This window comes from Heterocephalus glaber, unplaced genomic scaffold (assembly GCF_053883595.1).
Source record: "Heterocephalus glaber isolate CG9 unplaced genomic scaffold, H.glaber_assembly_v1.0 deba00001481, whole genome shotgun sequence".
Lineage (NCBI taxonomy): Eukaryota > Metazoa > Chordata > Mammalia > Rodentia > Bathyergidae > Heterocephalus > Heterocephalus glaber.
In genome coordinates this window covers 13,969,578-13,996,862 of record NW_028258317.1, presented here as the reverse complement: position 1 = coordinate 13,996,862, position 27,285 = coordinate 13,969,578, and the positions used below count along the sequence as shown (strand labels likewise).

Genomic DNA, 27,285 nt, shown 5'->3' with positions numbered 1-27,285 from the left:
GGAGGAATACAAAGTGGGGTGCATGGGATAGAGTATTTGGAGTTTCAGGAATTGTATTATTATAAGGGGTTATTAGGGAAGGCCTTGCTGAGGAGATAATATTTGAGCAGAGACCCAGAAGAAGTGTGGGAGTGAACCACAGAATTAGGGAACATGACAGAATTGGACCCTTCATAACCCATAGTCTTAGAGGTGAAATCAGAACGTCTGAGTTGATAAGCTTTGGGTGGCCTCTTTGACCCCTCCCATCTGTTCACCCTGGTTGTATCTATCCCTCTCCAGAGTAGCCAACAGGCTGCACTTCCTGGTCTCCAGTGTGCTCTGCATCTAGGGCAGGACTGCCCAGTACTCCTCAGCTGCAGCCCTCCCCAGCTCCATCCCCAAACCAGACATCTGCTACAGCCAGCTCTTCATTAACAATGAGTGGCCCAATGAAGTCAGTAAGCCCTTTCCCACAGTCAACCCTACCACAGGAGAGTTCACTGGACATGTGGCTGAAGGAGACCAGGCTGATGTAGACCTGGCTGTGAAAGCAGCCCAGGAGGCCTTCTGTCTGGGGTCACCATGATGGATGCCTCCAAATGAGGCTGGCTCTTGAACTAGCCAGCTGACCTGATGGAGCAGGATCATGTCTACTTGGCCTTGCTGGAGACTTTGGACATTGGGAAGCCCTTCTGAGAGTCTTAGGCCTTGGATCTGGATGAGGTTATCAAGTTGTACCGCTACTTTGCTGACTGGGCTGACTGACAAGTGGCATGGCAAGACCATCCCCGTGAATGGTGAGCATTTCTGCTTCACCCACCATGAGCCTGTGGGATAATCCCTTGGAACTTCCCCTTGGTCATGCAGGGCTGGAAGCTCGATACAGCACTCGGCACAGGCAATGCTGTGGTTATGTAGGTTGCTAAGCAGACTCCCCTTTCTGCCTTGTACTTGGCCTCCCTTGTCAAAGAGGCTGGTTTTCCCCCGGGGTGGTGGACATCATCCCAGGCTATAGCCCCACAGCAAGAGCAGCTATTGCCCGGCACATGGATGTTGATGAAGTTGCCTTCACTGGCTCCACTAAGGCTGGCCACCTGATCCAGAAAGTGGTAGGCGATTCCAACCTCAAGAGAGTCACCCTGGAGCTGGGTGGGAAGAGCCCCAGCATTGTGCTGGCCGATGCAGACATGGATCATGCTGTGGACCAGTGTCATGAAGCCCTCTCCTTCAACATGGGCCAATGCTGCTGTCCTAGTTTTGGACCTTTATTGAAGAATCTATCTATGATGAGTTTCATGGGAGAGCAGTGGAGAAAGCCAAGGAGAGGAAAGCTGGGAACCCTTTTGAGCTGGATACTCAACAAGGTCTCCAGGTGGTCAAGGAGCAATTTGAAAGAATCCTTGACTACATCCATCTTGGCCAGAAGGAGGGAGCAAAGCTTCTTTGTGGTGGGGAGCATTTTGGGAAGCACAGTTTTTTCATCAAGCTGACAGTCTTTGGAGGTGTGCAGGATGACGTGAGGATTGCTAAGGAAGAGAACTTTGGGCCCATTCAGCCTCTATTCAAGTTCAAGAAGATTAAAAAAGTGATTGAGAGGGCCAACAATGCCAGGTACAGGCTGGCTGCTGCTGTGTTCACACAGGACCTGGGCAAGGCCATGTACTTCACCCAGGCCCTCCAAGTGGGAACTGTGTGGGTGAACACCTATAACATTGTGACCTGCCACATGGCATTTGGGGGCTTTAAGGAATCTGGCAATGGGAGGGAGTTGGGGGAGAATGGGCTTCGACCCTACATTGAGGTGAAGACAGTCACCATCAAAGTTCCTCAGAAAAACTCGTGAGAACAGGCCTAGCCCCAGTCCAGCCATTTCACAACCAGCTAGACCAGTGGTTGCCCAGTGAGTTTTAGGCATGGATCCCCTTTATTGTTCCAAATACAAGGGAACCCCGACAAATAAGGCAATTAAATTAGTGCTGTTCTATTTGAAGCAGGCACGGAGGCTAGGCTCAGAGTTCTACCCACCTGCTCCGCAGCTCCTGCCCGCTTGGTGGCACTTCATTTACTTCTGTGAAATCTTAAGAGCGTCTGGAAGACCAATTAAAAACCACTGATTAGATGGACACTTTTAGTCCTTCCTGTAGATACAGGGACTTTCCAGCAGATTAACTCTGGCTTTGTGGATGGATTCAACTCAGGCATAGGATTGAAAGGCATTAAGAATTTTGAACTGAGTGGACATCAAATCTTGGTCCTAATCTTCACTGACTTAACTGGAAAATCAAGGCTACTTTTTCCTTCCAAGTATCAGTTGTTGGCTATTTTGTTTGCTTGTCTTTCATTTTGCTGCTGATTTTTCTTAATTTGAGGGAAGCGGTAGGCAAAGAATGCAATTACATAATCATGTCTTCAAAATAAACTCAAACACCCCAGTGTCTGTCAGCTGTCCTTCAGCTGTTAACCACAGACATACTATATGCTTCAACATGAGTAAACCTTGAGAACATCATGCTATGTGAAAGAAACCACACATACAAGGCCACATATTGTATATTTGCATGTATATGAAATGTCCAGACTAGGCAAATCTATACAAAGAGAAAATACATTCATGATTGACAGAGGCTGGGGAAGGAGCAAATGGGGACTAACTTTACATGGGTATGGAATTTTTTAGGGGGAGATTTTGAAAATAGTCTGGAATTGGACAGAAGCAAAGGTTGCACAACTTTGCAAATGTATTAAAAAGTGCTGAATTACACTTTAATTGTAGTATGTGAATTAATTTGATTTAAAAGTTAAACTGATACATTCTGCTTACAAATCCATTTTGTCTCAATATTTTCTTGCTGCTAAACATTTTAGAGTTTGGGGGCTAAGTAGGGACCCAGATAGTCATCTAGTCAACCCCCAGGTAGGTACAGAAGTCCCTACCATAACATTTTCTATTCTTGTTTTCATTTTCTCTTGGCTGATGACAAAGTGCAAATTTAAGAACCATGAGAAAAGCTCTGGTTTCCACTCAGAGCAAGTCCATCTCATTTCTAGGCTTCCACTAACATTTTCCCCCCAACCTCTACAAAACAGAAGCCCAACACCAGGGCCATCCTGACATACTGGGGGTTTCTAAGTCGCAAACTTCAGCATTCACTATGTTTATTGTTCATATTGCTACTTTCATTTCCCCATGTGATGAAAGTCAAGTTAAATCCAAGCTGGTCAGGCAATGTCAGAATCAGAATGCTGAACTTATCTCTTTCTCTTCCGTCTTTCTGATCCATGTTGCTTACAAATCACCGTGCTATTAAGTCCATTTGTTCTACTGACTGCACACCCCAGTCATCACTTGAATATCCTCATATCAAGATGATTTTGTTCATTATCTTAACTTGGGTTTGACCTGAAACTGTTTCTTAAGGATTTAGGGTATGTTCCGTTCCCCCATCTCTCTTCCTAGGATCATCTTCCTGTGCCACTTGTCTAAGGCTGAGGTAACCCAGACTCTCTTCTGAAGTGCACCTTCCATCTGTTTCTCTTGGAGGCTGTAAGCAGCCCTGCTGCACAGTAGTGGAAAGTCCTTATGGACAGACAGGCCTGGAACATGGAAGTAGAGGGGATGGGTGGGCATCTATGATGCTAACATTACCACCACAATGTTTCAGCCAGTCCTCTCCTTATCTGATTCTTAATACTTCTAAACCAGAGAGGAACTTTGTAGAGGGTCTCCCACTATGGGCTCCTGCATTGGGAAAAGACAGTCTTGAAGGTCTTTTATTTTGAGCCCTGAAATGTTGAGACTGAACACTAGATAAATGAGATTCATACTCAGCTCAGCCTTTGAGATCCCTCTCCATTCATTTTACTGCATGCAAACAGAGTAAAAAACTGCTGAAATTTGCTCTGAATGCAAACTCACATGGTTCAGTCCAGATATGGCTGGCAACACTGAGAGGTGGAGCCATAGATACTGCAGTTTGGGGCCATTCATCCACCTGAAAATCATTCATCATGTTCTTCCTTGGCCAAGTGCAATGCCAGGTACTTTTACACACCACTGAGGCCTCACAGCACTCTTGTAAACAAGACTGGAGTTACCCATTTTCCCCTCTCTAGATGAGGACTTGGAAGCTGAGAGGTTTAGGAAGCAGCTTATTTGGGGTCAGTTTCCCATGAGCATGCAGTTGTGACCAGAGAGAGGGACATACTGGGGAGTCTGTGAAGTCAAAAGAACCTGAAAGAACTGAAGAACCTACAGTGACACCAACCATGCCCCAGATACCCTGCTTCTTACTGGAACCAGTGGGACCACAGCATAATCTTGCTCCTTCTCTCGATCAGATCTGAGGCCATTTAGGAACTTTAATTTGGGTTGGCTCCATTCTGGGTATGAGGCTTATCTCTGGTGGTCACCCTTTTAATTAATTTTCTCAGATCATTCATAGGGTGGGGCATCCACTCTAGGCTAATTGTTGAAGGAAAGAGAAATGAAGGCAGTCTGCCCTTTGGGAGCTCACAATCTAGCAGGAGAGGTGATTAAAGAACCAGGTGAAAGTGTAATGGCAAATAGAAGTACAGAGGTAATGAGGTACTGAGAGGAAAGAGCATTTATTAAACATCTCCAATGTATCATCTCATTTAATGCTCTCAACTGCCCAAGGCGGTTACTTGACCATATTTCTCACATATTATCATTCTACACTTGATAAGCATTGAGCCCTGGAGATGCTCAGCTGGTTATTGGAGTCTCGACTTCCACAGGGGTCCTCTTTCCCTCTACTGAAGGCTGCTGTCTTTCAGGACACCTGGATCAGTCCCAGAGCAAAGCTGTATGGGAGTGGGACACTGGATCCTGTTGGACGAGAAGATGATAAGGCCAAGCGGCACGGGGAGAGAGGGCACAAAGGAGTAGAAGATGGCAATCTGTTCCCTAGGGAGAGGCAAGGTGGAGAGGTAGGCAGGGGCTGGGCTAGAAAGGGGCTGATGGACCTGCTAGGAAATCTTGCAAAGTGTGTTTCGGTTTAGATCTGGAACATCCCCCACATCCTCATGGGTATCTCCCTTCCAGCACCTCCCTTTGCTCTCTGCTTCCTCCTCATGACATGAGTAGCTTTCCTCCACTCAGGCCCTTCCATGCTGTTGCTGTGTTTGAGGCTGGTAACCATGCACTGAAACTTCTGAAACTGCAAGCCAAAATAAACCTCTCTTCCTTTAAGTTGCAGGTTTGAGGTACTGTGTCTCAGCAACAAGAAAGTGACTAAAACAGGAAGCCTCTGAGGGTCTCAAAGGAAAAAGATTAGGATCATCCTCAGTTTCTAAAGGTGGCTCTACTTCCATGTGGGGAATGGATTGAGGGAGCCAACTTGGAGCTGGACGCTGCTCCCCATGCCTGCCATGATTCTGGCCTAAGCGGGGTGTGGGAATGGTGGGAGATCCTGGAGAGCCAGGATGTGGGCATCAGGGGTGATGACAGATTTAGCAAAAGAAAACAGTGAAAGTTGTGATACCCCATATTTCTGGCTGGGGTAGCCATGTGGTATGGGGGCAGGGGGCAGAGCAAGGACACCGAGCTTGAGGAGCAGGTTTAAGGACAAGGTGGTGAGTTTGTTTATTCAACATACATGTTGACTATGTACCAAGAATGATTCTAGGTTAAACAAAAATCCTGCACATCTTAACTGATGGAGTAGGTAGACCATAAGCAAAGTGTATGACATATAGTTATCCTTCAGTATAAATAGGGGATTGGTTCCAGGACTCCTACGGATAGTGAAACTCTCAGGTGCTCAATTCCCTTATATAAAATGATGAAGTATTTGCTTATAACCTTAAACATCCTCTCATATACTTTAAATCATCTCCAGATTGCTTATAATGCCTAATATGATGTGAATGCTATGTAAATTATTGTTACATAGTATTGTTTAGTGAATAAAGGGGGAAAATGTCTGTGCGTGTTCAGTACAGATGCCATTTTTTCCCTAGCATTTTCAATCCATTATTGATTGAATGACCTTCAGATATAGAGGCTGACTGCATTGAGTTTGCCAGATAGTTAAGGGTATAATGGAGAAAAAGCCTGCTGGGAAGGGGAATAGGAAACACTGGGGGAGTGGGGCAGGGACCGTGATTTTCAGTCAAGAGATCAGAGATGGTCTCATTGAAGACATGGCAATAGCTGGAGCATACCTGGGGGCACAAGGGACACAGAAGGCCATGCAGCTGGGGGAGTGAGCAAGGAGCAGAAACAAAGACAGTAGCAGAACCTACAGTTAGTTTGAAGGCTGCTGTACAGAGATTGGTGCTTTACTCTGAAAGAGGGAGGAGCCACTGCGGGGTTCTGAGCAGAGTTGCAACATGATCTGCTAAGCTTTGAAAGGATTACTGGGGCTGCTGTGCTGTGAATGGGTTGTAGGGAGGGCAAGGAGAGCCTGACCTTGAGAATGCCCACAACAGTGGGGAGAACGCCACCTCAGTGAGGAGAATTCTGTAAGGGGCTTGAGGTAGAAGCAGTCTCAGGAATAGGAATGGGACCTGGGGGAATCACGGAAGTGCACTTCCCAAGGGGAAGGAAATCACATGCTTCCAAGAGATCAAATAAGAGGAGTGTCCCTTGACTGTAGCAGTCCGTGTGGAGTGGCTGGGGACAGAAGTCAGGCTGCTGTGGGTTGAGAGCACTGCACATCCCCGCAGTGGTCTGTACGCTAGTGCCAGAGTGAGGAAGGCCAACTGGGAGTTAAGTTAGGAAGCTCTGAGAGCCTCTCATATCCTCACCTTACCTTACCTCACCTCACGTCACCCGAGACTTAGAGTAACTACCCGAGGTCACAAGCTCAGTGGGGTCAGAGCATGGCCTGAATTACAGATCTCTTGGCTCCCAGGCAAACATTCTCCCAATGCGTACTAATGTAATGTTAGCTGCTGCAAGGGAACCCCTAAGTTTGAGGGGTTTAAAACAACAATGGTTTATTCCATGCTTACCTAATAGTCTAATGCAATAATCTCACTAACTGGCATTTTTCTCCTACACGGAGATTTGGGGATTCCCTTCCATCCATCTACATTAGTTCTTTATCATTTATATGTTACATGTTTCTTTGAGAAGCTAATAAAAGAGGTAGACTTTTTCACCAGACTAAAATGCACTTGTGCACCTTCATACAAAACTTTACACCCTTTCAAGGGGCTCACAGAACCCATGAATTCATCTATAGAATTCCAAGGGATCCATGGGTACAGGTCAACCCCCCCCGCCCCAGGTGTCTCGGAGACTACATGTCAGCTGCATGACAGGGAGGCAAGGACAGAAGAGGCACACTGATTTCTTACAAATTCTGGCCTCCCAGTGGAGCCCAACACCTCTATTTACATTTCATTGGCAAAACAACTCAACCCAGTGTTGTCAGTGGAAAGGAAGGCTAGACTTGTAGGTGTTGCTGGGACATCATGGCACTGTGGGGGGGTCCAGGTCTGCTAGATCTGCCAACCTTGCTCCCATATCAGACAGGAGTGTATGATGGTGAAGGGATTCTCACATCTAGCCTTGCTTATGCTGCTCCTTTCTCCTTATTTCCATCATGTCCACATTCAGTCCATTTTCTTGGGGCCCATCTCCTCCAAGACCTTTGATCTTCTCAATCCACCCCTGGCCTCTTGAGATCATAGCATCCTCTTGTCTCACTTGGTTTTATCCTCTAGCAGCTCTTGCTAGTTAGCATGCCATGAAATGGGTCTAACTTTCTTTGTCCCACTCGACTATCTCTCACAAATTTCCAGTATGTCCACTTTCTCTCCTTGCCCTCTGCCATGCCCTGCAGAAGGGACAGTCCTTGGCACAGCTGGTCAGGGCAGTGATGTTGACCTTTTGGGCTGATGAGGAAATGGAATCTGAGTCAAGGGAAGTGACCCAGTCCCATAGACTGTGACAGCACTTAACTTTGGCTCCAGGTCCTCCAGCTCCAAAGCTACTGTCCGTTACACCCCAGTGCCAACTGCACGTACTTTCAGCAGCACAGAGACAGTCCACATGTGGTACCCCAAGCAGCTCTGTGTGCCAGAGATAAGACTGTGAGCTAGGTGATGCTTGTGCATAGCAAATGCTCTGCAAATGTGTGGGGCAGGTTGACTCATGCATGGAGAACAAAGGCCTCTGCCCTCTCTCTCCGTGGCACTGACAGTGACAGGAGACACAGGTGACTCTGTGTCCCAGTACCAGGCATTTCACAGTCCTGGAGGCCATTGAGGCTGAGCTCAAAGGCAGCCCTGACCATAAAGGAGCTTGCACTCGAGAGAGGCTGAGCAGTGTGGACAAGTATCACACCTGATTCTGCTCTGGGTGATGGGCTCTCTGTTCTCAATTCATTAAACTGCAGACACCAGAGTGCTGTGGTTTCTTAATTAATTAAAATACCACATGATAACCATTCTCAGATTTAATGTTCAAGAGCCCCGGCAAAGGCTGGGAATGAAGAAATTCATTAGAGGAGACTATTCATTGCCGATTGATTCTCTTGTTCTTATTCATTTTTCCTGCATCATCCATCCCTGGGGGAGTGGGGGAGGTAATACAGGAATTAATTTCACCATAAAACCTGAAGGAAAAAAAAAATCCACCTCGACTAAAAATCAGCCCTTTTTTGGTTTAAGGTAAAAGGTGGATACATGAACATTGGCTTTAGAATTACTGTGGTCATTATCCTCGGGTGTACATTCCACAACCTGTGGTACCAAACCCCATATACATTATGTTTTTCCCTGTACACACATATGAAAAAGTCTAATTTATAAATCAACCACAGTAAGAACAACAATAACAAATAATAAAAATGATTATAATATATTGTGATAAAAGTTATATGAAGGTTCTCTCTCAAAATTGTTTATTGGGCAGCCATGTAGCCCAGCTTCAAGAAGCCTTTGGATGGGGCCGGGGATTTAGCCCAGTGGTTCCGTCGCCTGCTTTGCAAGCACAAGGACCCAAGTTCGATCCCTGGTACCAAAAAAAAAAAAAGAAAAAAAAAAAGAAGCCTTTGGCACAGTGGCCTGCTGGCATCCCAAGTATGCCCTCCCCACCTGGCATCTTGTACCTTTCTGCTACCTGCTATCAATGTGTGCAGTGGAGATGACAGAGCACGCATCAGTGAGTGAATAAAATATTTATAAAATACTTACACAGTGGGACATGCAGTCAGGGGACTCAGAAGGATCAGGCTGGCAGTAAAGTGATTAGGCTTAATTAAAAATTGCAAGAAAGCCAGCTACTCCAGAGGCTGAGGCCGAAAGATTGCAAGTTCGAGGCCAGCCAAGGTAACTTAGTGAGATTCTGTCTCAAAGTAAAAATAAAAAGGGTTAAGGATGTAGCTCAATGGTAGGGCTCCTACCTAACATATGGAAGGCCTGGGTTCAATCCCTAGTACCATAGAAAGATGGGGCAGGGACCAGGTGGAGAGGTAAAGAGGGTTTAACTAAAGTCATCGATGTCAGCAGAGAAAGGGCAGAATGCATGAGGGATGACCGCGAAGCTTGAGTGGGAACTGAACCACCTACAGCAGTATTCCCAAGACAAAGAGACCACAAAGACCATCCTTAAAAATATTTATTTTTAGGGTGCAGGGATTGTGACACCACAGCATCTATGAAAATAGGGTAGAAAAAAACCACAAGCTTGGGGGTGGTGGTGTGTGAATCGTGCTTCCAAATGAGACCTGCAGTTCAGCACATGTTCTTGGTCTTTAAAGAGGACTTGGAGTTCTCAATTCAAAAAACCATTAGTTTGAACAGTCATGTTAATGCACCTTATTGCCACTGGTGATGAGCAAGATTTGATGATTCAACTGATTTCACAGAATGTGCTTCTTATCAGATGTGGTTCTATTACCTTCTCCAGAGTCACGGTATCCCCATTTCTTCTGACATAATTGAAGTGTCTGACCAAGTCATCTCTAAGCCATTCAACTTACAGTGGAACTAAAGGCAGACTCTCAGATGTGGAAATAATCATAACAGTGGGAGATGAAAAGGGCAGGAGGTGCTGAGGGAGGTGGGGATGTGAACAAGTTTCCCGCCCCCGGTAGCAAGAGCAGCCCCACCCACCAGTAGCCAAGGATAGCTTCTGATTTGATCAATTTCAATTCTCATTTTATTCAAAGAAGGGATCCTAATGTTTTAAAGTTTGAAAATCATTCATCTAGTTTCACTCCCTTCCTATTCGGATGTGGGTGTAGAAGCCCAGGGAGTGAAGGCCACCTGCCTATGGTCACACAGCAAGCCAGGATGAACTGCATGGATCTCATGTCTCCAGATTCCCAGGTTGGTCTCATTCTGTTGTGGAGTATATCAGGGTGCTACCATCCCAATATTTTGGACAACAAATGGCCACACTTAGAGATAAGGAAGTTCAATTCTAATGAGTACTCAAGAACATAATGCCCAACTTGAGAGGCATACGAGTTCTTTAAAAGTCAAACTGGGTCAAGGTGTGGTGGTGCACACTTGTAGTCCCAGCTACTCCAGGGGCTGAGACAGGAGGATTATAAGTTCAAGGCCAGCCTGGGCAACTTAGCAAGACCCTGTTTCAAAATAAAATATAAAAAGTGCTAGCAATGTAGCTCATTGGCAGAACACCCCTGGGTTCAATCACCAGTACCTCAAAAAAATTGAGTTGGGGGTATAGTTCAGTGGTGAAGCACTTGTGTAAGGTTCTGGGTTCCATCCTCAGCACCACAAACGAAACAAAACAACAACAAAAAAAGAAAAACCACAAAAAACTTGAGCCTCACCTTGGTGAGAACCCTGAACTGGTGGTGGCACTGTCCTTCCCTGGTTTTAAGGTCATCGTGGAAAGAACCACCATAGAGTGGAAAGTAGCCAGGGTCTCTGCTCAGAGGCCTCCAAATTTGGACAAGGAGGTCCGTCCTGCCCCCACCCAGAGTCTAGTTTCTTCATCTATAACAGGAAGAGGCAGGGCACTAATTTCTGTGTTGCCTGCTCTCCTGGGCCTGGGCTCATTAGTGGGACAGTGTCTACTTTAAGGCCTAATGTGAAGAAATTCTAATCACCTGGAGATCCACCAGGTAGTAAATATTCTCCTTAAAAAGGGAGAAAGCCTTATTCTTGGATGAGGTCAAGATGTCTATTAAATAGAACGCATTGTACTATGCTGTGACTCAATGGCTCAGAGGTAACACCCAGCATCCTCCACCCCCTTTCACACTGTGATGTCCTGAAGCCAGATCTCACCGCCCATCTGCGTAGAGTGCTGGGAAAAAGTAGATGGCGTGGTCCCCAAACACTCACCCAAGGGGCTCCTGAGCCCAGTGAACTGTCCCATCTAGGACTAAATCTTAAATTGGGGAAAAGGCGGGAAGAGAAAAGCCACACCAGCTGTCCACACCCTGGTCTGAGGTGATAATTCGTTTTGGGGGGAATATCATTTTAAGAAGAATGCTAAGACCACACTTCCTGTATTTTTGTTTAGGGCTATCTTACTCTAGGATGGCAGGGCTAGGAGGGATACTGGTGACCTCAGTTCAAATGCCACAATCACAGGTGAAGGATCAAGGCCCAGAGAGGGGAAGAGATCTGTAAGGTCACACAGCAAGTGAAAAACAGGCTGAGGAGAATTGGGACCTTCCTCCCTCCTTCTACAATACACACTAAATCACAGAGCACCCACTAATCAGTCATAGACACATGAGGTGTGAGTCACAGTCGACACATGCCTTGTTTTGAGCCCTTTAGAATTACAAACATACTATTATATGATCTCCTTGGGAGGGAGTAGTTAAAAAAGAATTGGCATGGAACAATCATTCCAAAAGTATAAAAAAGCTACATGCACGTCTATTTCCCCCATGTTTGCCCTGCTAAAAACTACATCTGCATATGAATTTAGTTCACATCCAATTTTGAAAAACATACAAAAGAGATCATCTACAAACACAGTTTTTCCAAGTCTTCACAAAGCAGAAAGATCCAGTACTTGACTTTTCTGTTATCCTGTGATCAATGTCTCTAAGACCCTGGGAAGAAAAGGGAGAAAATTAGAGAAAAGGAACCACTGTGTGTTAAATGGGAGGTGCAGGAAATGATCCCTACATTCAAATATTTCTTTGCAAGAAATGGTGCCAGGGAGGATTGGAGGGGTCCTGCAGGGGCCCAAGAAGAACATGTAAGACCAGTAGATGGAGATTTCAGAGGCACACGCTACAGTTCAATATGAGGAAGAACTCTTCAACTACTGGAAAATGTCAAGGTGGTTGCCTGGTGGTAGTGAGCTCTGTATTCCTGGAGGCATGCAAGCAGAAGCTGGCCGATATTGCATGTTTTAGAGGAAACTCAACACTTGAATATATAATAATACATGAAAGATATGTTACATAAAATAGTACATACAATAACATCTGCATAAAACAAAAAAGTCAAGTATCAGGAAGACAACTTTAAAACCTGATTTCCTAACTCTTTGCTGAATTCTATTTTATACTTTTATACTTTCACATTTTCCCCCATTTCTAGGACGTCTAAATACCCGTAGACACTTGCCTTTCAACCTCAAAGCCACTTCCTCATTTGCCCTCATTTTCCCTGGTTCTAAGAGGAGCTTCTCCTGCCTGAAACCCACACACCTCCCTTATTCCCCTAATGCAGTCCTTGTATTCTAATGATGTCCACTTTTGTTTTTCTTTGTATCCCCTACAGACCTGAAGAGAAGGCATGCAACAATAGCGGTCACAAGGTTATATTTTATTAGAGCTATAGCAAAATCCTTCTTCTTTTAAGAAATTCCTGTTTGTAATTTTTCCTGCTCTTCATAGAACCTGTGGTCAGCCTTGGGGATGGTGCCCGGTCATGCCTGCTGTATGAGCATCCTGTATCCTGCCCTTTGTCTCCAGGGAGAGGAGCACACACTGCCTGGATCTGTCCATCCCTGTGTGGCCTGTGATTTGCATTGGCCGATGAACTGCAGGCAGATGCGACAGTGGTGCACCTTACATTTGAGTCGGACTTTAAATGAGATTGCGTAGTAGTCTCAGCCTCTTACTCATCCCTTCTGCCACGAGAATGGATGTATTCCACATTGGGGCTGCTCCTCCAGCTGGGTCTCAACTGAGAAGGGATGTGGAGCAGAGCCACAGCCAGCCCATTGCAGTGACACGGAACTCAAGCAAGAGATAAATGTTTGTGGCTGTGAACCAGCAAAGTTTGGGGGTTGCTACACAGCAAAACCTAGCTGAGAAAGTGGTTCATTCCCCAAGTTCACAGTCACCTGTAGACAGGGCACAGATGCAACCCCAGTGTCACCTGTCTGACTAGGAGGACTAAGGGCTGCTTTGGTCTCTGCACTCTGCCCCCTCCTCCCCGAGATGTGTTGCTAAGCAGCATGCTGGGCAGTGAACAGCAAGGTGGGGCCTGGAGATGGCAGTGCTGTCCATAAGGAAGTGTCCTGGGCAGGGACACACAAAGCACAGAGGTCTTCTCTGCAGGAAGGTTTCCACGTGGATGCTGTCACGGTGACACTGTCTGCCACCTCTCTCGGGTCCGGAGGAAGTATTCTTCCAGCCTCAGAAACAGGAAAACACTACCAGCTTTTTTATCTTATGGACGCCCATGTTCCCAGCTCTTGGCTACGCAAGCTGGGGAGGTCGGAGAAACATCCAGAGCACACCAGTGGCTCCACCTGCTCACCTTCAAGGGCCCAGCTCTCCCCTGCTTTCCCTCTGGTTTCCTCCACTTACCCACTTCTCTTCTTTGTTACTGCACATCTAGCTGGCTACTTCAAAACTCTTGGGACACAGGGGTAGAAATAATGAAATGGCTTAAAGCATATACCTTTGTCCATCACAGGCGGTCAGCTGGAGCTAGGGAGCGGGGACTTTTATATCTGCTCAGATCTAGGACCATCACTGTGCCGTGGGATAGGGCTTCCCCAACCACGTTGGCCGCGTGACACTGGTACACGCCCTCATCTTCCTTTCTCAGGGGACTGATCTAGGCACACAGCAGGCACATTTACAGTTACATACAGCATAAAAAAGGACCTTACTATTTGGTTCTTAACGATACATTCGATCACTTGATCCTTTTCAGAATAAGAACAACTCCTATTTGTCTTCTTGCCTTGACTGCCAAGAAGAACATAGTGAAACACCCTTCTTGGGGACCCTCTTGAAGGGCATGTTCCTTATTGTGGCTTTTACTTTAACAATTTCTCCGCATTCCTGCCTTTCACTCTAGCTGTCTGGTCCTTTTATTGAAGAGGAAATGGATAGATTATGAGGAAAATACTGCACATTAAAAGAACAAAACTCTACTGGCCAAAGAAGGACCCATAAAGCATTCCCTATGGAGGCAGCCTTTATAAAATACCACCAAGATCACTCCTTCCCATGTTTTCTTGTGAAAGTGAGGGAATGTGCTTGATTTGAAAAGGCCATGGGCCCAAATGGACTTGCATTCCAAGTCCTTCAGCTTGGTGGAGAATCATCACCAAAGCTCCAAGCTGTGGGGAAACTGAAGAAGGCACCCTTGGAGAGCATCTCAATTCTGTCACTCTTCTAAACACTTGGCTTTCCTTTCCTTTTTTTTTTTTAAGCAAAAATGCTATGACTGGCATAACAGAGCCGTGGTGGGGATCCTAACTGTGCCTTTTCCCTCTTCATCAGCTATGTGGTATTAGGTGGATTACTGTCTTATGGATGCTGTAACAAAACATTTCAAACTTAGTGGCTTAAAAGGCAAATTTATCATTTATAGTTCTGAAAGTGAGAAGCCTAAATGGGCCTCAAGAGATTAAAATCAAGGTACAGAAGCATTCCTACAGCTTTAGGGTATAATCTGTTCTCTGGCCTGATCCAGTTTCTACAGGACACCAGTTGTGCTAGTGACAATACTGATTGTCAGCCAGGCATGGTAGCACATGCCTGTAACACTAGCACTTTGGGAGGCTGAGGGAAGAGGGCCCTAAGTTCGAGTCCTGCCCGGGCAGTTTAGTGAGACCCTGGCTCAAAATTTAAAATAAATATATAAAGGACTGGAGATGTAGCTCAGTGTTAAAATACTGAGTTCAATTCCAGTATCAAAAAAAAAAAAAAAAAAGATTGTCAACTTGGCTCCATTAAGAGAGGTGATTGGATAGTGAGGGCACTAACCTCATCAATGGGATGTGACCCTGGGGACTCTATGTGGTCCTTGGCCCCTTCCACACCGATGTTCATTCCCTGTGCTCTGCTTGCTGACCACCATATCCTTCTGCCCTGCCCTTCCTCCATGTTTTTGTACTGGAGCCAATGGATTATGGACTGAAAACTCGAAAACTATGAGCCCAAATAATCTTCTCTTCCCATAAACTGGAGGTGTTAGATGTTTTGTCCAGCAATGGAAAGCTAACCAATATGCCAGTGCTCCTTGGCTTGTGGCCCCTTCCTCCAGCTTCAGTACCAGCAAGGTGGGTGGAGGTCTTTTCACATCACCCCACCTGACTCTTCTGTCTCCCTCTTCCTCATTTACACTCACCCTTAAACGGGGCCCACCTGGGTAATCCGGGCTACTCTCTCTACCTTAAAGTCAGCTCTTTAGCAACCTTAATCTCCTTTGCCATGTAACAAAACCCACTGACAGGTTCTAAGCAGTGGGACACAGACGTCTTGTGAGGGCAACTGTAGCAGATCCCTTGTGTTCTCAAGGGCTACATAGCCTGCCAGCCACTGCAAGGCCTGTGAGATGAACAGGAAGAGCTTTGAAAACTGTCACATGTCACAGAAAGACAAAGGACATTCATAAAGGTCAGTCAGATTATGAGATAACCTGAAAAACTCACCAAGATCCAGGCTGTGGCCTCGTGGTCAGAAGGGCCCCCTCTCACCTGAACAGCTATATTGATGTGGTCCCCAGGTAACTCCTCCAGTACCTCAATGCCCTCAGGAGAGTGTGTGACCTATGGCAGACAGAGAAACGATGAGCCACTTAGAACAAGTCTTTCCAACCCCGACACCTGCATCTTCCCAGTGACTCAAAGGCTGAAACCCTAGCACCTCTCCTTCATATTCAAATAACATCAAATCCCTTTGAAACATAAATGTGTGTACAAACAGCACCCCCTGCTGGATAGCACAGATGCTAACATCGCCACTATTTGACAGAAGCAGTTCAGGTTCATGGCCCTTGTCAGGGCTGTTGGGCCATGGGGACAACAAATGTCACGACTGATCTTCGGGAAGATTTGCATTTGGGACAGGACTGAGTTTTTTGCTCTCAGCTGAGTCAGTCTACAACTCAGCTCCACAGTGAAGCAGGTTCTCAGGGCCCAGCAGCTGAGGCAGGCTAGTGGCCAAGGCAGCAGATGGCATAGGACAGACTGTACCTGTCCCTGTGGGATAAAAGTTTTGAGACAGAGTGGTATATAAGGCCTTTTTTTGTAATCTTCTGGCCCACAGATAAAGAGATACACACAAACACATTTAAAGGAAAAATATTTACCACCCGCATCTGTTTCTGTCTCTCTCTGCCTCATCCTAGTGTGTCGGCATGTGCATCCCCCATCCCTAACACACACAAGAGCTCTTGGAGAGAAATACCTTCCTCCACGTGATGACCGCAGTGGGCACTGCCCTCACCTCACAGGACAGGTAAACCTGCGCTCCAGTGACATTGTGAACACTCCGGGGTGGCAAGACGACCACAGGAGCTGGGAGAAGAACACGAGAGAACACAGGCTTTACGCTGGCAGGTCCCAAGCTGCCTGCCTCCAACACCAAGACCCCTGTTCTGAGGGGCGCAGTGGCTCCTTGATGGAGGGGACATATTCCCATACAAGGGATCACAGAGGGAGCTCTCCTCACACCTGAAAGGGAGCCTGCTGGTTTCCTGACCCACTGCCACTGTTTTACCACCAGGAAAATGGGTCCTGAGAAGCAAGGTGACTTACCAAGGTCAGCTGCAGAGCTCTGGTCTCACACACTCCCTCTCTGGGCCCCTCCTGGACCCCAGCTGCCATCTGTGTACAGTTCGTCTGTGTACAGTGGCATCCTCCTATAGGGCTGGTATCAGGTTACCAACAGCAGAGACTTCAAACACAGGTTTCTCTGCTTCTGCGTGCTGAGTGTTTCAAACACCACATAGACTGCTGCCTGCACCCTGCAGTGGAGCCCCTCGGTCCATTCTGGACACAGCAGTCTGCATATGCAGACACCAAGCTGCACCCAGCTCCATCCCCAAGTGAAAGGAAGGAGAGGGGGCTGAGCCTCTGTGACCCTGGAATGGGGCAAATGCAGCTCTGGGTTACCAGGCATTGCTTGGAGCAGAGAGGGGAGCATGGGCTCTCTGGAGGGGAACTGAGAGCCTGTGGGCATGAGTCAGAAACTCAGAGCAAGGGTGTGGTGGCAGGCACCTGTTATCCCAGTACTCTGGGAGGCTGCAGCAGCACAGCAGGTTCGAAACCAGCCTGGGCAGCTCAGTGATTTAATGAGACCCTGTCTCAAAATTAAAAAATAAAAAGGCCTGGAGATATAGCTCAATGCGAAGGCCTTGAGTTCAACCTGCTAGCACTGTAACAAAATGAAAACAAACCCAAAAACTCATATTCCATACTCCAATTCCTTCCCTCCTGGCATCTGCTCTATCTTCTCTGCTCACACCCAGCTGTGAGAGTCAAGTCCAACCTCTTTGGTCTTCAGGCCCCCATCAGGCTTTCCTTCTTCACAGGATACCCTGCCCAGCTCCACCAGACCTCTCAGCCATCCTGCAGGCCTAGCTAGGTAAACACTACTGGGACCAGGGGGCCTGCACATCTTGGACCTGCTGAGTCACGGCCAGCGTTATGGTCCAGGTGTATCTACCTGATCTCACCTGTGGTGGATGGGAAGTTCAGCCACCCTGGCATCCAAGGTGCAAGGTGGAGGCCTGGCCATGGAAGTGCTCACAGCTCAGGCCTCCTCATCTGTAAGCTGGGGATCAAACACTTCCTCCCTAAGGCTGTGCAGGGGGCGCAACCATAGACAGTGAGAAAACAATGGTTTCAGTACCTGATGTGCAAGTGGGGGCTGGGGTAGGGAACAGGCCTAGCAAACAGACAGGCAAATAGAAGAATAAATGTGTTCACTCAGGGCCATTGTAGTACAGGCTCAAGGACTCCTGGGGCTCTGCCTGGGCAACTCGGGGACAGACTTGCTGCTCTTCCCAAACCTGTCCTGAGAGGGGAAGGGCCCTCACCCCCGGACCCCAAGGCTGCAGTAAAAAATGGAGACCAAAGGGAGGGAGATGGGGTGAGAGAGTGTGGGGGTGAGGGACAGGGTTGACTCACAGCCTAAAGCACAGGAGGGGAAGGATGCAGAAAGAGTAGTCTGGCCCCTACAGATAGACTGGGAAGCAGATCTGGTCAGGCCACGGTATATATATCTCACACCCAGGGAAATTATCTTAAGCCAGAGTCTTAAACTGGAGATAGCATCCCAACTCCCCAGGATCCTGTGCCAGTCTGTGACACACCTATTCGGACTTGACTTTCATACCTCTAGCGATGGAGAGCTCACTACTTACAGAGCCAGGCCCTTCCGTCTTTGAAGGATTCTGCTGCTAAGAAAGCTTATCCACATCTGGAGCTAAAAGCTATCTCTCTAAGTGCCACCTGCTGATCCCAGGGCTGCCCTCTGGAGCCCGAATCTCTGTGGGTGCCTTGATTCTCCACAGAGGTGAACACAAAGACAACCCACTATCTCAGGCTGCTTCTTCCAACACCTGCTCAGCCCACTGCTGCAGCTGTGCCCTCTGGACTGCCCTGCAAAGGGCCCTGCTAGCTCATATCCAAGAGTACAGCCAAAGCCCCCAAAGAACCAAGTTCTGAAACGTCTAACATTGCCCGCTGCCACAAAGAACCTACACCCTGGCTCTGGCAGCGGCCCCATCTGCGATGACAAAGAGAGGCTAATTTATTCACATTCCCCTCCAGCGCCTCCCAGCCATGCAGGCACTGTGATGTTAGCCTCCATATCAGCCCAAACCAGTCCTCCAATGGCTCACTGTGGGGACCATCAGAACCCCCTTCTTCCAGAGCCCCCGAGGGACTCGAAAGGGACCTTCCATCACTAGGTTTCACTTTCATTCATGTAAAGTCATAAATTTTAAATGAGATTTCATCACTCCCTTTCAGACCTAAATGAATAAACTAGTAAATCACATTTCCTCTCCCTCATCCTCTCTTTCAATACCTGCAATTAAGGAGGAGTGTCTAGGAAATACTGTCTTTGCCACTGATTTCACGGCAGGAAATGGCATGTCTTTTACAAAAGAGACTTCTGCTTTCAATGTTAAAGGGATGCTTCACAAATTTATTTGTAAATTTGCACACAGTGTTGCTCATACTTTCTGGTGGGCAGTTCTAAGTTCTGACAAATGCATACAGTCATGTAACTACCACCATAACCCAGAGAGAATAGCTATCTCAAGAAATGTCCTCAGGCTGCACTTTGTCATAATCACCTGCTTCTCACTTTAACACATATGATTTTAAATTTAAACATTTTTATCTGAAACAGTTCTTCATAGTCAATAGTATTCATAATAGTAATGGTGACAATGTCATGGGCTAACGTAGTGCCTCCTATGTGCTAAGCCCTCTTCTGCCGACAAGTTTGGACAAACACCTGTCTTTCCAGCAATCTTACCAGCTAGCTGTCTTATGAGGGACCCATGCAGGGTTGGCAGGCCTTGATTTCTGGGTCGAGACCATGAGCCCTGTATTTGTTTCCAGAACCCCAGCTCTCTTACCCTGGCCCTAATATTATAAGCAACTGAATTAGGCAGAAATATTACAGGCAGTCAGATAGGGCTAAGTCCTCAAGAAAGTCAGGACAAAGGTGAAACACACCACAACTGCAGCCGGAGACACACCTGTTGGAGGCCAGGCCTCAAGATAAAGACAAGATGACCAGATCTGTATAGTTCCTCAAAGGACAAACACTGGGCCTAATGAAGTATAGATAGACATCAGCCACCCCAGTGGGTGGCCAGAGACCTCTGGACCCACCATCTCCTAGAAGTCTTTGTTCTTTCCATCCACGCTTATTACCCAGTTGAACCACCATTACCTAAGTGACTATACTTATAAGTGACTCATGTTGTATCCACGTGGGTTTTACTCCATAAAACTACCCTGTGGAGTGGGGTTCCCGGGCTACTCACTTGGGTCCCTTCCTGCCTCTTAGGAGCTATCCTATCAACAAATATCTTCCTACTCTTAACCTCCATTGTTCCTAGAATTCATTCTTCAATTTTTAGAGAACACGAACTCAGTGTATCAGACATTTAACAGGTTGGGAGATACACTGTTTCATATTTCCTCTCCGGTATTATTTATTTCCTGTATCACTAACACCATCTTGCTTTTCCCCAGAATAGCCTTCCTTGGGTACTACCCCTTCCATTCTCACACCAGCCTGTGTGTGCTTTAACCTCATTTTAGAGATGAGGACAGCAAGGCTCAACAAGGGAAGGGTCTAGAGGAGCGGAAACTCAAATCCAGGTCCCTGGTTCTACGAACTTCCACTCAATTTTTTAAAGTGAAACATTTGCTGTCTGTTTGGACTCCATCCCAGAATAAGAGGTTAGTTCTTAGGGATTGAGTCAGGGGCCCGCAAGACAACTCCCAGGTTCAAACACTTGCTGGAGGACTCACAGGACTCAGCATATGCTAATACTCAGGCTACAGTTTATGCCAGCACAAGACACAAAGCAAACTCAGCCAAGGGAAAAGTCATGTGGGGGACCAGGCAAAGCTTCATGAACCTCTCTCCTAGTAGTCACACACGGCACAGCCATAAACAAGAGACAGCACGTGTGAAATGCTGTCTACCTGGAGGCTCATGAGAGCTCAATGCCCAGGGTGTTAACAGGGGCCTGGTCACATAGGTACCCACTACATACCACAGTTCAGGCTCCGGGGAGATAAGCAGGTGTTCGGCAGTGCTATTTGGTTAGTGTACTCTAAAGTTCCATGTGTTCCAAGATTAATCCTCCGGGTGGTGCCACTGGGAGATGGTAGAACCTGTAGGAGCCAGGGACTAGTGGAAGACCCTTAGGTCACGAAGGGTGTCCTAACCACTTCCTCCTTGTCTGCAGATAAAGACAATGGCCACTGCCAGACATCCACCGGGGTGATAATGGCTGTGCCTGTGTTAACTGTGTGGATCTGTACAGAGGAAAGGGATCGATGTTATTATGATAGTGTGTGGTGATCTGTCTCCCTAACCTGCCAATTAAATGGGTCCTTAATAGTTGGAATGGCGGATTGTGGAACTCTGGTGTTTCCTCTCCTCTCTCCTCTCTTCCCCTCCCTTCCTTCCCTTCCCTTCTCTTCCTCTCCCCTCTCTCCTGCTTCCTGGGCCATAAGGTGAGCAATTTGTTCCACCACTCACTCCTGGCTTGTTGTGCTGCCCTAGCCAGAAGCTCAAAGGAAAACAGGGCTGCTGATCTTGGACTGGAACCTCTACATCTGTGAGCCGAATTAAAACTTTTCTCTTTGTGAGTTGATCCTGAGGTATTCTGATATAATAACAAAAAGGTGATGAACATAGACACAAGCTACACCATACAGTTCAGGCACAGTGAAGTCATTCACATCAGTTCTCAGGAACCGTGACGCCCTCCTGAACCCTGAGTTTCCAGCCTTGCCAGCGGCTGTTTCTGAAGGCAGAGCCTCAGGCTGGCTATGTTAGCTCTTTTCTGTACAGGGAGGAAAGCACTCACACATCAACCCAGGGAACAGCTCCTGTGAAGATACTCCATGAGCGGGCAATGTGTCTCTGACACTATCAGGACATTCTTTATCCCCAAGTATGCTACTGGGGTGTTCAATGACAACTACAGGCAGGAAGGACAGCATAGTGGGCTAGAGCACAGGAACTTCGCAGCTAGTCCTGCCTGTGCCACACCCCAGTACTGTAACCTGGCTCGATTTCTTCTTTAACATAGGCACAGGAGCCCATCCTTCCCCTGCCCACTCCCCCAAGGCTGTTGTGAGGAGCAGCTGCAAGATCCTTCCAATCTGTGAGTCGCCTATGGAGGGACTCAAGGATGCAGCAGCCCAGGCCGTCCCAGGGGCGGACTCTTCCACCACGCCTTGCCTGCTGTCACCTTCTCCTGGCTGCTGGTCAGTGTCCATCAGAGGAACCTGCCTAGAGGTGCCCAAAACCATGGCCCACAGCCCTCACCCCACCAGCCTGGCACACAGCTTCTCACCTTACTATTACCAGAGTCATCACAATCCTGAAAGAACCAGAGCTTACCTTTCCACCTGCCTTTGACAAAAGCCTGTGGCCCTGGAGGGAAGGTGGCTCCTGGCCAGCTCTGCCTTTAAGTGTGCCAGTTTCCTCTCTCTCGTCCAAGCGCTGACTGGCACGTAACACAGAACAGTCCCTAGGTGTGTGCAGTCACAGGAGGCAAAACCACAGGATGGGCAAAGCAGTACTGAGGGAGACTCAAATGCCTGAGCTCCAGATGCCAGCCACTCAGCATGGGCAATTGCTAACCACTTCCTCCTCCTTACCTGTAGATAAAGAGAATGCCCACATCCTCCGGGGTGAAGGGAGATAAGTTTTGTGCCTGTGTTAACTGTGAGGATCTGTACAGATGAAAGGGACTGATATAATTATGATAGTGTGTGGTGATGTCTCCCTACCCTGCCAATTAAATGGGTTCTTAATAGCTGGAATGAAAGACCTCTGTAAATGCCTCTGAGATTTCTTTAAAGTAAATGGTGCCAGGCAAAGAAAGAATATCAAAAGTCATCCCACAGGACCCCATCTGAAGCGCACAACCAGAGTTCAATAATCAACGTACTGAGCAGCCCTGATAATTTATGCTAATAGTCACAATACCATGTGGAATGAGAAACAGCTTAATCCTGCTCCCTGCAGCCTGTGCTTCAAATACCCTCCCCTCGGCATGAAAGGCTTTTGAGCACAAGGCTCCTTCTTTGTCCCTTTGACAAAGTGGCATTTGCTGCCTCTTCTGGTTACCTGGTAACACACGCCTCTGGTTTCTAAGTGGAGCTGAAATTTCAACCAAGGTGAATTTTCTAAGACTCAGGGTGTTGAGAGCTCACTGGAGCTGCTGGGGCTCAATATCCTGCAAAAAGCCAAACCCAGGCTGGGGTTCCGACTGGGACTAGCTAGGTGGCTCAAGGGAATTCCCTTTCTTGTGTTTCTATTTTCCTTTCCATTAAATGGGAATGGGACTTCCCTGAGGGTAGTTGTAAAAACCAAAGAAGAAGGGGGCAAAAGAACATCCAACAGCAAGAATTATTCACATATAGGTCTTCAGTCAGTGTATGTGGGTCACAGGATCACTGCCACTACCAGGCAGCTGGGGTGTGTCAGAGGACAGAAGGAACATGCAGCATTTAAGTCCAAGTCTAAAAGCCTTTAGCACTGTCCCTCAGGGGCATAGGGGCATATATAAAAATGCTTCTCCCCACTAGACAAACCTCATCGCTACCTGTGGAGGTCTTCTTCCCTTAACATCTAGGTGCTAGGGCACGGAGAAGCTGGGCATGAGCTGAGGAGGGATGATTTTATCACCAATATCCAGGCAGAACAGCCCTGCTCTGTTTTCCTTCAACCGGGGTCCCCAGGGGCATTGTTAAGCTGTGCTCCTGCTGCGTCTTCTGAATTAAAGATTGCTTTAGGGTAGCAGGGAATGAGGTGCCAAGTGGCTAGGAAACATCTCCCTGTCCACACCGTCATGCTTTACCAGGACCCAGGCACAGGGGTCACACAAGTACATCAAGACAGAAGGTGTCAGCGAAATAGTGCCAGTTCTGAAGTGGGTGACACAAATCCTGGTGGGAAGGACAGCTGAGCTCAGGCGCTCTGACACCTGGCACTAATGAGGTCATGAAAAGCGGGCCTTGAGTATCGTTGGGCCTCAGAGCCCATAGATCAGAGTCGAAGGGATGTCACATTTACTTGTCATTTGGTAATTTTCAGTGAATTAGGGGTATGGGGTTTCCATCTGCCATCTGTCCTTACTCTGGTAACCATGGCAACCGCCATCTGCCTGACTTAATACTATCAAGTCCTGTCCCGAAAGAGCACTGACAGGGTGTTGGGACCTGGGAGCTAGCCAATCTTCAATGGACATCCTGGACGAGTCCCCTGTCCTTGCTGGGGCTCAGTCTCCTCTTTCATAAAAGCAGATTTGGTCCACACATCTTTGTAATGTCTTTCTCATAGAAACAGAATACCACTCTAGGGAGAAATCATGTGAGACCATCAGCACCATGTAGATTCTGGGACCTGGTCAGCATTTCTTAACGACTCCTGCATGTGGAGTTAGTGTTACCTGTCTGCAGACAAAGGGAAGTGCCTGTGAATTAAATGCTGATGAAAGCAGATTGTAGAATCGAGTGATAGGAACTACAAAGAAAAAGACAGGACTGTTTAAGCACCATAGGGCAGAAACAAACATTCAAAGTAGAAAGGACCTCAACAATGGCTCCAAAGGGGCTAACACAGCCAGGTGGGGAAAAAGAACAGCCCAGGGTCACTCAAGAAGCCCAGAAGCAGCCCACAAGCACTCTGAGCCAGCTCTGTCCTTTACTGGGAGCCCCAACTAGGAAAAGCCTTGGTGACTTTCCTGTGAACACGGCTGCTTCAGCTCCTCAATGGACCACATATCATCTTTGTTTCTTGGGACAAGAGACTTCCTGTCTCATCTCCAACTGGATCTCCTGGACTTGAGTACACTGGACCTGGAATAATGGGGTAGGGTAGGGTATGTGGGGAATAATACAACACTGGATATTTCTTAAGGCCTGGAACCCACTCCCACCTCTACATCCAGCTTTCTTCTTGAAGGTGAGTCATTACACTGAAGTAGGTGTTTAGTCAGGACTTGATCTCCAGGCCCAGGACAGAAGTCCTCCCCTAAAGCCTGAAGCCCAAGGCACAAGGCTTGCCAGCCACAAGCTCACTCACCCTGGACTCCCATAGCCCGCTCTAGGCAGAGTAGACAGGTTGTTCTCCAAAACCTAAAGGGAAGGCCATGTCCACACTTTGGCCAACAGGCTAGCAAAGCAGGGTGCTCTGCCAGACATCCCTTATACTAATGTTTTTAAAAATTACACAGAAAAGATGGGCAACCGTGGCACCCAGGGATAGATGTACTGTAATGCTGATGAAGTTCAAGTTTCCAAGTCCTTAGCAATTCATAATTTTTGATTCCTTTCCTTAAAGCAGCACCATTCAAATTATATACACCTTATCCTCACAAAACCGGAGTCTGCCTCTAATGGCACCCTAATCTTTTTAGAGCTTAAGTCTCCAAAGGTCTCACCTGTCCTAGGTGGGAGCTCCCTCAGGACCCTCGGCTGGGCTTCACCCTACACCTGGGAGCCAGGGCTCCAGCCTGGTGACTCCTGAGTCCCCATGTGGAGCTCTTGCTGCCCAGATAGCCTCACCTTCCCTCCCTCTCCATGAAAGCAACCCACCCGGCCCCAGAGCACCTGGACATTCAGACTCAAAGGGAATCCCCTCACCAAATCCCAGCTTCCCTGGGACAAACATGCCGCAACGGCACACAATTGCACCTGCAGGTACCATGGTATGTACCAAAGGGAGAACAGGCTCACCAGAATTCTGACCAGTTCCAAGGCTGCTGTCACCATGAGCTTGATAACAGAGCAGGCAGGATGTGGATTCCCACCCCGCTCTTCCTGCACACCCAATAAAATGAGAAACACTGATCTGAAAGGGAAACTGAGCCCCAGGTGGCACCATCGCTAAGGAGCATCATTCACCCCACACCCCAGAGGGCTGGGGTCTCCCTTTCTATGCCCGCAGAAGTCCTGCGGGGCCCAAACCCAACTCACCGAACTGGCAGGGGCCATCGCGTGCCTTGTGCAGGTGGCCCGGGTGCACGCGGGGCGCGTGCCAGGCGCGCAGACGCAGCGCGCAGACGCTGGGGTAGGTTCGGCCGTCAGAGCCACAGACAGCGCCGCGCTGCGCGCACACGCAGAGCCCGGTGCCCTCGGGCGCCGCCCCCTCGGCCCGGCTGGCGCACACCAGTCCCGGGCCGCAGCGCGCGCCGGCCGGACCCCCGCAGTTCGCGCCCTCGGAGCCCAGGCAACGCGTGCAGCAGCCGCACTCGTCGTGCGCCGCGATCCCGGGTGCGGGGCAGCGCACGGGCGCAGGGCAGCGCTCGGGCAGGCACGGGCCGCACTCGGGGTGCCGGCCGCCTGCGCCGTGGAGCCCGAGCCCGGGGACCAGCGGCGGCAGCAGCAGAAGCAGCAGCGAGAGGAGCGGCGACGAGCGCGGCATGACCTGCTCCGAGATGGCCGTGGAGTCTCTGCTTCGCGCTCGGCTCCGAGAGTGCCGCGCCGCCACCGCGCCCGCCCCGCGGCCGCTGATTGGCCGGGCCTGCACCGCGGGGCGCCCGCCGGCTGCCGCCCGGCCTGGGACCTTCCCTGCGCGGTGGGCTCCCGGCCGGCCCGGGACTCCACGCTGGGAGGATGTCGCCAGACCAGCTCTCTTACATCTGATTGGGCCCTTGGGGAAACTGAGACCCAGTCCGGGCGGGGACTTGTCCGAGTTCGCTAGCGCAGTCAGGCTTGGATGTCCGGTCTTCAAAGCCAGGACTGGCTCCAAATGTTATGCCTCTTAATCATTCCAGAAGGATGCGTTATTTTATTTTGCATTGCTTTCAGAGTTTTATTTGTAAAAGATAATATATGGTTTAAAATGTCAGATTTTACAAACAGATGAATGACGCAAAGAGTGTTTCCCTTCCACTCTGTGTCCCAATCCCCCAGCCTGGCTTATAGAAGCCACTCTTGCAGTCAGGGTTTTGGGCATCTTTCAGGAATTATCTATGTCTGTAAAATCATGAATGAGTGTGTGGTCCTTTGCCCACTCTAAACACATACCCATGGAGCTACAGAGCTACACGCTACTCAGCACTTGCATTACGCATATGTGGTTTCCCAGCTTCTTATCATCCCTGAAATTAGGTCCCTGGTAGGAAATGGGAGCACAGCTTAATTGGCTGTGTGTGTTTCTCGATGCTACATCAAGTCTTGGTGTAGGTTATGGTCAACAGTGACTTTGTTGACAATAAGACAAGATGATGTATTTTGGAGTTCATGTGAAGTGACCTGGAGCATTTTAACTTTGCACGGTGTTTAGGTGCACAAAATTGGAGTTATTTAATTAACCAGTTGTGTTCCATCCTTTTGTTGCAACAAGTAATACTCTGATGAACTCCTGTGCACAAGTGGCCATATATCTGTGCCTTAGTGGACAAAGCATGTTAGAAAGA

The 27,285-nt window shown here is 48.1% G+C and overlaps 2 protein-coding genes across 3 annotated transcripts; one reads left to right on the top strand and one right to left on the bottom strand.

Annotated features, from left to right (window-relative positions):
* The first annotated feature begins 307 nt into the window (after positions 1-307).
* On the top strand, positions 308-1,825 carry Aldh1b1 (aldehyde dehydrogenase 1 family member B1). The gene is given in 5 exon segments (XM_021244624.2): positions 308-744; positions 746-815; positions 818-970; positions 973-1,239; positions 1,242-1,825. Coding segments are annotated over 5 exon segments (1,254 nt in total). The 5' UTR covers positions 308-564.
* A 7,731-nt stretch (positions 1,826-9,556) lies between these two features.
* Igfbpl1 (insulin like growth factor binding protein like 1) lies at positions 9,557-26,324 on the bottom strand. 2 transcript variants are annotated; one of them, XM_004864980.3, is made up of 5 exons: positions 25,841-26,317; positions 16,554-16,663; positions 15,797-15,913; positions 13,810-13,968; positions 9,557-11,999 (listed from the first exon to the last, which is right to left on the bottom strand). In XM_004864980.3, the coding sequence occupies exons 1-4, from the start codon at positions 26,286-26,288 to the stop codon at positions 13,819-13,821; spliced, it is 825 nt and encodes a 274-aa protein (XP_004865037.2). In that variant the 5' UTR covers positions 26,289-26,317; the 3' UTR covers positions 9,557-11,999; positions 13,810-13,818. The 2 variants fall into 2 exon arrangements, with proteins under 2 accessions (XP_004865037.2, XP_021100181.2); XM_021244522.2 differs by having other exon boundaries at positions 11,815-11,999; positions 15,842-15,913; positions 25,841-26,324.
* Between the last annotated feature and the right edge of the window lie 961 nt (positions 26,325-27,285).